Source organism: Pseudoliparis swirei, chromosome 5 (assembly GCF_029220125.1).
Source record: "Pseudoliparis swirei isolate HS2019 ecotype Mariana Trench chromosome 5, NWPU_hadal_v1, whole genome shotgun sequence".
NCBI lineage: Eukaryota > Metazoa > Chordata > Actinopteri > Perciformes > Liparidae > Pseudoliparis > Pseudoliparis swirei.
Window position 1 is genome coordinate 7989811 of NC_079392.1, and position 11572 is coordinate 8001382.

At 46.3% G+C, this 11572-nt stretch overlaps 1 protein-coding gene across 1 annotated transcript; it reads left to right on the forward strand.

Annotated features, from left to right (window-relative positions):
* Positions 1 to 9263: 9263 nt before the first annotated feature.
* On the forward strand, positions 9264 to 11142 carry LOC130194156 (interferon-induced protein with tetratricopeptide repeats 1-like; the record flags this gene model as incomplete). The annotated part of the gene is made up of 1 exon (XM_056415044.1): positions 9264 to 11142. A coding segment is annotated over one exon (1317 nt), but the record flags the coding sequence as incomplete, so codon positions are not given.
* Between the last annotated feature and the right edge of the window lie 430 nt (positions 11143 to 11572).

Below are 11572 nucleotides of genomic sequence, written 5' to 3' on the forward strand. Positions count from 1 at the left end.
TCGTGCACTTCAGTGACCACCTGATAGGCATCGTCAGGCGGCACCTCAGTGAATGCGTCTTCTCCCTTCCATCCCGGTGGAAATTTCAGGGAGAGTTTGGCCACCTTGAGTCGTGTCTGGGCCATTAGGTTAACTTGTCTATTACCATCATGATCGTAATCTCTAACGTCGGTGTGACCATTAACATGATTCCAATCTAGGTACATAGAACAAGTTATTTCTGCTATCCGACTCCACAAATGCGCGTGGGCGAGTGGTTCGCCTTTTACATTTGTAAAATCTCTTTGTGTCCAGTACTCCAATTCCTGAGTACCTGTTTTGTGACAGTAATCTCTGTCAGTTACAAGTCTTGGTTTAGAAGTGTTGTTCTTCTTAGCTGCTAAGAGGCCTTCCAAAAAGGCATTTACTTCAGCTGTCTGTGCCGTGCCTGCACCAGCCTGTTCTTTTTATCAGTGTCTCTTTTATTTAATTTGTTTTGGTTTCACGATCTGTCAGTTTTATTTTGAACGGTAGTAGTTATGTCGCAACTGATTAAAACGGTCAAAAATATAATTTGCAATCAATGGATCAATCTGAACAAACACACTTCATAAGAATGAAGTCAATAAATCAAATCAAAGTCAATTAATCAAATAAAACTCAATAAATTAAATTAAAGTCGATAAATCAAATTAAACTCAATAAATCAAACCAAAGTCAATAAATCAAATTAAACTCGATAAATCAAATTAAAGTCAATAAATCAAATTAAACTCAATAAATCAAATCAAACTCAATGCATCAAATTAAACTCGATAAATCAAATTAAAGTCCTTCGGTTATTTTAATGTAAACTATCAACTAAATTAAAGTCAATAATGTGTGTTCAATCGAACACTCACAACCTAGGAGGATCACACCTGTTCAAGGTAGTCCAACTCGCTTCAGAAATAAAAGGAGGATATGTTATCCTATTCTAGGTTCCTGTTATATTTTCCTGTTTAACTAGGACGTCTGAGTGTCCATAAACTGCTATATTCGGTGATGTCGGGAGGATGAGGCATGATGCATTTGACAAGAGCCTGTTTGGGAAGAGGGGGGGGAAACAATGAAAACAAAGCTCCAGCATGTATCACACTGCAGCCTCCTATCGGGATTTAGTCAGATATTTATTTCCACATGTCCTGGGGGAACACAAGGATTGTTTATCCAACACTGCCAGATTTATCATAGATGGTCAAAACAACACTGCCGTTATTACAGTATTATTCGCGCCACCCTGCACATCAATATGCACAATAAAGGAAGAGGGAGGCCAGTGTCTGAGCGATACAACTGTGGTCGGAGTGGGACGTCACTTACAGCCGTGGTGACGATGTATACGGCCCTCTTTCTCCTCTCAGCCTCCGCTTGAACCGCGCACCTTTCTTCCAAATAAAAAGGCTGTGATCCCACGCACACACCTCTTTGAATATGTTTGAGGAGAAATCCCAGAAGGATTTCGACCCCTATCGTTATTAGAGTAATTGTTACAGCCGCAGTCTGGTTAGAACGGCGTCACTATAGACAATCACACACACACACATCAGCCGGAATAAATGGTGATACGCTCACTCTTTTTATTCGCGGTTAATTATTTAAACACACATGCCAAGCGACGGCTATCTCCAAGCGGGGAGCCTCACTCATCGGCTTGTGTTTAAAGTTTTGTAATTAAACTCAATTAATTACAAGTACTAGGAGAGTTTTTGTGCCTTTTTTCGTCTCTTCAGTTCCTCGGCCTTTATCGCACTAAGGGATCAGCTCAGCTCGGCCTTCTCTGTGTGCCAATAACGCATTTTTAGGGTTAAGCTGGGTTTTAGACGGGAGACGAGCGTAGAAATGTACGCCCTCGCCAAGCGGGTTATTCCAACGAGCTAGGTAACTCTTCAACCTATTGCGCACTGATTTATTTACTTTATGCTAACTCCCTTTAAAACGCCCTCTCGTGAAGTACTTCTAGTTCTAAAGGATTTCCTCCTCTCCGGAACTACCAAAACGCTGAAAATCGATCGGTACCGCGTTAAATGGACGGTTCCTTTTCCAGGGAAAAGGACGGCCAGATTACGGGCTTCGATTGCCCCGATAAACAGGTGGAGTGCCTCGGTGATGAGGGCAGAGGGGAGATAATGGGTGTTCCCCGGCACGGGGAACGAGCATACAGGTAGTCCGAGTGCTCGCCGGGAAATCACCGGTTACCTTCTCTGGCTAAGTAAATAAATCAATTCAGTTCGTTTTCACTGGTTTCATACAGTTTTTTCGTCGGGGAGGGTTTGTGTGTTTTAACCTGAGAGAGAAGAATCCGCTCCTTGTGCTTGAAGTTGAGAAACCCAGATTTCAATATCTAATCCTTGGTTTCTATTTAATTAACCGCGTATTGATTAATTAAGTTATCACACACAAGCCTATCTACCTCTCAGGTCCCTGTTCGGGCGCCATGTTAAGAGAGACGACGTACGTGAACCGAATTCTGTCGCCTCGGGTGAGAGACGGAAAGAAAAAGGCACGCCGCAGTCTTCTCGGGTAGGGGAAACCGGGGGGGAAGAGGAGCGGGGAGAGGGGGGGGGGAACGGGAACGAGACGGGAGAGGAGAGATGGAGAGGAGGGGGGGAAAGGTTTGAGGTGCGAGCCGGCTCACACCGGTACTTTATTGACGGGAAATAATCGTGCTCTAATGACAGACCTGTAGATAACTGTCGAAGAGCCGTCGGGCGCCAGGCGCCACGCGTCGCTGTGACTAACCTGTCGCACTGGAGAGGACACGGGTCCACACGGGTCACGATGCCCTGTCCCTCTCTTCTGACGAACGGCCCCGGTCACGGTCTCCGCGCCGTACGCTTCGAGCCTGAGAGGGAAACTCGAGCGAGGGCGAAGACCGAGTTAAGGGGGAGAGGAGGCGGAGATCAGTAACTCCCTCTATATGATTCCGCGATCGTTCGGGCCTGATGAATGACGCGCGTGCACATAGACAGTGGTAGCTGTTATTCTCGGCACGCGGCACCCCGGATGATGTCAGATCGATCTCCGCGGAGAGAAATGCTGGGTATTCAATTATCTAGTCTCCTCCCAAACACGCTCGAGGGTACGAGGCTCTTAGAGCGGCTGGCGGGACACTTATTAATATTCTTATTCTTAGGACAAACTCCGCGACGAGGACTCGAGTGTTACGAGTCCCTCTCTTGGTCCCGGAGCCAACCACGGCTCGGCCGAGAGCCGGAGGTCTACCAGCTGCAGCGATTTCTCTCGTCCGTACAAAATGTCAGTGGAGAGTGTGAGGGCTCAGAATGGTCCCTGGGGGACTGAGGTCAGTAGGGGTAGCCGTGCAGACTCACCTCGGAGGCTGCGGGGTCCGCTCCCGGGTCTCCGCCTTCCGTCTCCTCGGGTGGGTCGACGGGTGAAGAAATAGGACTTACAAAAAAAGTAGGTCCACGAACCGAATGTAAAGTTTAAGACTGCAAGGCAGCCAAGTATTTTATTCAAAAAAGGAAGAAAGAAATAAACAAAGTACAATTATAAGTCAGTTCCTCTCGGAAGCCTGACGCTAAATCACACCAACTAAAAACCTTTTTTTCTGACCTCTCAAAAAACTCCCCCAAAGACCCTCAAAAAAACCTCTAAAAACTCTCCTTTTCTTCAGCCTGTCCGTCACCTTTATACCCTCGGCTCCTCCCACTTTTACCGGATATTCGTCCCCCTCTTTGGGGTGTTGATGGGGGGTTCATCCCCCCCCCCCCTCTCTTCCTGAGAGGTTCTGGAGAGACTCTCTGTCCCACATCAAAGAGGGGAACTGTTGTCTCCTCCTGTCCCTGGGTACTTAGGGTCTCCACTCTATGATCCTTTCAGACTTGGTGAGACTTCCCGGTGCCAGTGACATCATATCACTCTAACCGGGGGTCAGGATACGGAACATATTGGGAGACATATATCACATTATCATATCAATGACCATTGATCTACAGGCAGGTTAACACACATGAATCCAGGTCTTCATTTGAATATCACCAGAGGTGCCATTGTCCTGTCGTGTCTAGCCTGTTGTAAACGCCTCCTCTGACCTCTCTCCCGGCCTGGTCTTGCTCTCGCTAATCCCAGAAAAATTCGCATTTATTTGTCCCACTTCTAACAAAGCAGCCTCTGAAGAACCTGGCTGACGTGGTTCTGATGTTCCTCCAGGCTCTTGGAAAAGATCAAAATGTCGTCAAGGTACACAAAAACAAACTGATTGAGAAAATCTCGCAAGACATCATTAACTAGGGCCTGAAAAACAGCTGGGGCGTTAGTGAGTCCAAAAGGCATGACTAGATATTCAAAGTGACCAAGTGGGGTGTTAAAGGCAGTCTTCCACTCATCTCCTTGGCGGATACGAACCAGGTGGTAAGCATTTCTGAGGTCGAGTTTTGAGAAGATGGTGGCACCTTGAAGAGGCTCAAAAGCGGAGTTTATCAGGGGAAGTGGGTACTTGTTTTTCACTGATGTTATTTAACCCACGAAAGTCAATACAGGGCCGGAGTGATTTGTCTTTCTTGCCCACGAAGAAAACCCAGCACCCAGAGGGGAGGAGGAAGGACGAATGATACCTGAAGCCAGGGAGTCACTTATATATCTCTCCATAGCCTGTCTCTCAGGCCGGGACAGGTTATAGAGCCTGCTGGTAGGTAAAGGAGACCCAGGAAGAAGATCGATGGGACAATCATAAGGACGATGAGGAGGAGAGAGAGCCTTATCCTTGCTGAAGACCCCACTCAGGTTGTGGTAGACCTCAGGAACGCCGGATACATCTATGACAGCTGAGACACAAGGAGCAGACCATGGGAGATCAGAGACAGGAGGCACCGCAGACTGCAAACAGTTAAGGTGACACAACTGATTCCATTCAATGATTCTACCTCCAGCCCAATCGATATGTGGATTGTGGGTGCGAAGCCAAGGGTAACCAAGAACCAAAGGGGTAGCTGGGGCAGAAATAACCTTTAATTGAATTAATTCTCTGTGATTACCAGAAATAATCAGGGTTACGGGTTGTGTTTGCTGTATTACCTTAGAAATCCTTTGACCATTTAAGGCATAAGCAGTCATAGGGTCCGGTAATGTCTCCAAGTGGAGACCCAGTTGTTTGGCTAGTTCCAGGTCCACAAAACTGTCCTCTGCTCCAGAGTCAATGAGGGCTGAGAGGGCAAAGACTGAGAGTTAGAACCAAGTCTGGCAGGGATGAGAAAACGGCGCAAGGTTGGGGCTACAATAGTAGTAGGATGTGGACTCGTCAGGACCCCCAAATTCACTGACGAGCTCTTGCGTTTGGGCGGACCGGACAACCAGCCAGGATATGCCCCAATTTGCCACAGTACAGGCACTCTCCAGACTTTATACGTCGAAGACGTTCCTCCGGGGATAGTCCGGCACGTCCCAACTGCATCGCTTCCTCCTTAGCAACGGTGGGCACGCGAGGTGGCAAAGTGACGCCAGCCGGTCTGGATTCAGAGGGGGCAAACTTGGGTGAGTAGTTTGACTGGCTTGGCAAAGTAACTGAAGACCGCTGCGTTCGCTCCGCACGGCGCTCTCGCAGACGGCTGTCGAGACGAGATACCAAGGTGATTAATGATTGAAGGTCGGCCGGCTGTCTCGTGCAGCCAGCTCATCCTTCAGTTGATCCTCAACCCCTTAACAAACACTGCCTTTAGCGCCGCTTCGTCCCAGCGGGCCTCTGCCGCCAGTGTGCGAAACTCGATAGAGTAGTCGGCCACTGTACGAGTCCCTTGTTGCACATTTAGCAGACGATTTGCAGCTGAGCCAGAGTAGTCGGGGTGATCAAAAACATTGGACAAATGTTCAGAAAAATCTCCAAAGGAAAGAGAGTTATAGTCCACAGCGGAACTCAATGCTTCAGCCCAAGTTAATGCCTTGCCACGAAGCAAACTCAACACATAGTTAATTCTTGTCACATCAGAAGCAAAGGACAAGGGGCGCTGGCGAAATACCTTGCTGCATTGAAAAATAAATCCTCTGCATCTCTCCACCTCTCCATGGAAAGGCTCAGGGTCGGCAATGGGGAAATCCCGGCATGGAGTGGAGGGGGCAGGAAATGCAACAGAAGACGTCAGGGTTGTGACTTGAGCAGCAAGGTTCGAGATGTGTTGTGCCATGGACTGATTGCAATCAACTAAGGCTCGGATCATCTGCTCATGTTGGCCCAGAAGACCTCCCTGATGAGACAGGGCGTGCTGGACAGCGGCGGGATCCGATCCAGTGTCAGAGGGGTTCATATTGACCAGTTCGTACTGTTATGCTCTCCGAGAGCTCCAGGAGTGAACCCACAATACTGAACACTATAGCGAGGAGACAGAACTTATGAAGGGAAACAGGTTTATTCCTCCTTAGCACCGGTTACACTGACGACAGGGGAACTGATAATCCACAAAGTCCCGGACCAGCAGCGAGTCTCCTCCGAGGTGGAAGTGGAGGACCGAAGCCGGGGATCCAGAGCTGACTAGAGCTAGCAGGCGAAGACAGGTGTGCGTGGAAGCACGGAGGAGAGGAGGAGCGGAGGTCCGATGCCGGGGTTCCAGAGCTGACGTGAGCTGGTAGGCTGGGGCAGGTGTGCGTGGAAGCACGGAGGAACCCAGACGGAAGAATGGTGGCTGGACGTGGCAGGCAGAGGAGCAGGCAGGGGGGTACTGGACAGAGATACTGAGAGTACAAGGTACTGCTAACTACGTTTTACCGAGTCGATTTACCAGCGTGGTGAAACGACGAACTGGTAAATACTGGATGAAGGAACCGGGTATATATGCAGGTGGAGGTGAGTAGTAATCAGGAGGATGAGCAGCAGCTGAGGAGGAGAGTTGGTGGGAATCAAAAGTGGGTCAGCCACGCCCAGCCCGGAAGACAGAGCTGACGTGAGCTGGTAGGCTGGGGCAGGTGTGCGTGGAAGCACGGAGGAACCCAGACGGAAGAATGGTGGCTGGACGTGGCAGGCAGAGGAGCAGGCAGGGGGGTACTGGACAGAGCATTGCCACTTTCATTTCACTGCACACCCTGTGTGTGTATGTGACAAATAAAAACATCTTGAATCTTGAGATAGACAATAACAAACACAAAACAAAGGGGAACAGAAGGAGAGAGCACTGCAAATCCTCACAAAAGTTGTCAAACTTCTCCATAACTCTCTGGTTAAAGTCAATCATGTCTGTAACCAGCCTGTTTCATTATTCTTGAGGGAATGTGTCTGTTTTTCAGAACTTCTTCGTTGTGTTTCGATGCCAGTTCGGTCTCCTTCTGCTGCTCTGCAAACAGGGTTAGCTTCAGGCTGTTAGCGAGTTAGCTTCATGCTCTTAGCTAGATAACTGCGGCAAGATTCGTGCTTTACACTTGTCTGAAGCTCTGTAGATCCCTCACCCCGTTGTAGTCCAGAGAGTTTCAGTCCCAGGACTTTGGAATAACAGACAGGGGAAACAAAAAAACGAATTACTCATGGAGCATCCAGCTAACCAGCTCCGGTTAGCATATCAGCTTAAGGAGAAGCTCCGGGTGTACGTCCTCCCGCGGTCAGCGCTTTGCTGCAGAATTTTTAAATCCGGATGTTCGGGTCCCAACTCTTTCAGCCTCTTCTTGTCAATATCTGACCGTCGATTGAAAGGTGTTTGGTGTAGAGATACCACAGAGTTTTCAGTCGCCGACGCCATACTAACATAAAGCTTCTGCTAGCTATGTTGCTCCTCCGTGGAGCTCTGGGCAGCAGGGTTGCCAGGTCTGTGTGACACAACCAGCCCAAAAACCAGCCCAATATCAGAACTCAAAATATGCCCATGCCAAACCATATACACTGCTTTTAAAGTCCAACAGCATTGGTATCATTGCCAAATGTATTGTAATATCTACAAAGTAACAACATATGTTTAGTATGCCAGCATTAAAAGCAGGTTTCCCGAAACAGTTATTTCACCTAGGTCCTAAAATGGCCTTGTGTAATTAGATACAGTATATTAACATGAATAAAATGTGTGTACGTGCTGATCTGGAGTCAGTTTGGTAGGATTTGGGTATGAATAAATTATTTCATTTAAAATATGGATTTTTATTTAAAGATATTCATGTAATTTGCATGCAAAATAGGTCTACCCGAACCAACGGACAAACAATTCGGCCCGCGCAACACTTCAAAAGTAGCCCGATTCCGCAGGAAAACTGCGGACCTGGCAACACTGCTCTATGGGCTGAGGGAACATACGGGTCTCTGATCTGCCGAATAGTCCAATCACGTGGCCATGGCGCACATTTTTGTGACCCAAGATTCACGTTTCATCCGCCAATGAGAAGCCGTCCTTGCCGAAACGACTGAAATGTTTTCTCGATGCCGTACACACACATTGGGCCGTTGTCCCGGAGAAGGGGAGGGGCTTCTCTCCGTGATAATGGCGATATATTATATTTTTTCACATTAACTTAACCCTTGTGTTGCCTTAGGGTCATTTTGACCCGAATCAATATTACACCCTCCCCCCGCCTTAGGATTAATTTGACCCCATTCAATGTTTAATGTCGGTGTTCTTTCGGTAGTCAACAAACAAACATAAAGTGCCTCACACTTAAACTTGGAAAACAATATTAATTCTAATAATTTTCTGGAGGTTGTAATTGCTGGCGTCAAATTGAACCCAAAGGGTAAAATATGTTAGTAAATATAAAGGTAACAGGAGGGTGAAACATTGAATGGGGTCAAAATGACCCAAAGGCGGGGGGAGGGTGTAATATTGATTCGGGTCAAAATGACCCTAAGGCAACACAAGGGTTAAGTGGTTGTTGACAGGCTGACGGTCTCCCACACACATTTAGCGCGTCAACACGGTATATTTACTCTTTAAATGATTTGGCATATAATGTTTTTTGACAGGATTTTTTTTCTTTTCTTCTTCTTTTTTAATCTCAAAATTTTAAGAGGGGCGGCGCCCTAGCGCCCCCTATGGACGAACCGCCACTGCTCCCATCGTTCCTTACTTCCCTTTTTCCTTCCAAACTTTCAGATCCTACGCTGTTTATTTGTCACATACACAACCATACACGGTGCCTGCAGTGAAATAATTTTCTTTCAAAGAAGCTAACAGATTATTATTTAGTATTTTTTTTCTGGGCATTCAATGCTCCTTACTCCATTTCTATCTTCTTCCCTTCCTAAACATGAAATGAACAATGATTATCCAAACATACACCCCACCAAGCATATTATATGAACCTAGTGATGTATTGTAATATTTGGTCTTTTCATCAGTGCTTCTCAGAATAAAAACCAACTAGTGGCAAAACTGGAGGCCCTGCAGTGTCACTTCACCTGGAATATGGAGACCAACCAGAAGAAACTTTTACGTCTCAACGACAAGCTGGTGGACATCGGCACAGAGGAGGGAAACAGCTGGCTGGGTCACATCTACAACCTGCAGGGGTTCATTCAGTACCAGCTGGGCTCCACCGAAGACGCCCAGAGTTTCTTCAACAAGGCTGCAGAGGCCTTCCGCCAGATGAGGAAAGCAGATGACGGTCCCTGGTTAGTGGTGAACTACGGGAACCTGGCTTGGCTGCACCGCCGCCTGGGAGACCAGGCAGAGAGCGAGGCCTACCTGTCAAAGGTAGACGCCTTGATGAAGAAATACCCATCACCATCGCAGGACGAGCTCCATGCAGAGACCTACGCTGAGAAAGCCTGGACCCTGATGAAGTTCAGCAACGACAGAGAGCTGGCGGCAGATTGCTTCCAGAGAGCCATCAAGATGCAGCCGGAGATGGTGGAGTGGAACACCAGTTACGTCTTAGGGTTAGTGAGTGCCTTTAAGTACAACAAGGTGGAGGCTGACATCTTGGAGAAAATAAGAGTCGCCCAGGAACAGGATCCAGAGAACTTCTACCTCGCTGCTTACTACCTTGAGCAACGTGGAAAGAAAGGAGAAGACGTTAAGGATGAAGCACGTGAGTTGGCCGTAAAGATTTTGAGAAATCCCGTCAGCAGCTGCAATGGCATGAAAGCGATACTAAGGGTTTACAGTAACTATGTATCTATTGATGAGGCCATTGCTCTGGCAGAGGAGGCTCTGGAACTCCATCCAGATGAGCGCTATCTGAAGAGATGTGCTGCACTCTGTCTGAAATGGAAGATCCGATATTTCAGGGACCGTCACACAAAGCAAAGCATGATAGACAGAGCAGTCAGTCTCCATGAGGAGGTGATTTCTCTCTACCCTCATTCTTCACTTGTGAAGAAAATAGACCTTGCAAATATACACGCAAAGTCAAATAATGGCATGGATAAAGCTGACCAGATGTACCAGGACCTGCTAATAATGGATCTGGAACCGGTAGAGAAACAGCTCCTCTACAACAAATACGCAAAATATTTACACTGCGATCGAAAAGATTACGACCAGTCAGTACGGTACCACATGAAGGCGGCAGAGATACCGGAACAATCCTTCTATCGTGCGAACAGCATCAAAGTTCTGGAGAAGTTCAAAAATAAAAGCCGGAACCGAAAGGGTAGAGAAATAGAGGAGTTTCTGGAAAACCTGCAAGAGCCATAGTGTTTGTTTTTTTACAACACTGATCCTAGTTCTGGAAACAAAAGGTATTGCTAAAGAAAAATTAGAAAATACTTATAAATGGATTAGTTGTATCCTTTAGTGGCAGGTGTTTTTACAGGTTTTTAGTTAATGTGGAAAAAAAGGTTTAAAAAACTATATTTAAAAAATTGTCATTTGTATCACAGGCTGATCATTCAATATACCACGGGTCTTTTAAATAATATCCACTGTGACATGTTTAAAGTCATTATCATATCATATTACTTGGTTTATTGCAATAGATATTGATCATATGTTGTGTTTGTTATATTCCTGTTATGTGTTGTTTCCTCTCCTAGCACTGAATGTCACGTAAGAGCATTTATACTTCTACAGTACATGAAATCTGCTTTGCTGTATGTAAAATATTTTAGTATCATTAGTCAATTTGATGCACGCTGTAAACTGAATATTAAAGCCAGATGAGTGTATGGATTAAAAGGATGTCAAGCTGTGTCTCAGTTGTACACAGTTGCCTACCAATACTATTAAATATAAAATGTGTACATGAAGAAATCTTCAAGTTGTGTTCTTTTTGCTGGTTACGACACAAGAAATTCACGTATTCTACAAATTGTTGGAGAACAGGGCACGAATGGATTTAATCAGACTACATCTCTTGAAAGCTACTGCCAAAGATCATGTTAGGTTTAATTAAACAGAACCCCGTCAGTGTGAGGTGGAAACCAAACAGTACAGGGAACACCGGAAAGTGGCCAAAGAGCGGCACAATGCATGTGTCCAGGTAAGCGCTGTTCATATCAACACTGTGTTCACAACTTAATAAGTGTCTTTAAAATGCTGCACGCTAAGTTAATAGTTGGGTCAGTGACAAAAAAGGCTTCTAAAAAGGAAATTTTTAAAAACTTACAACATTTGATGTAATGCACATTTATTTGTGTGGAACAAGTCTCATTTGTTAAAAAACTTATGTAAAGTGGTTGAATCTATTT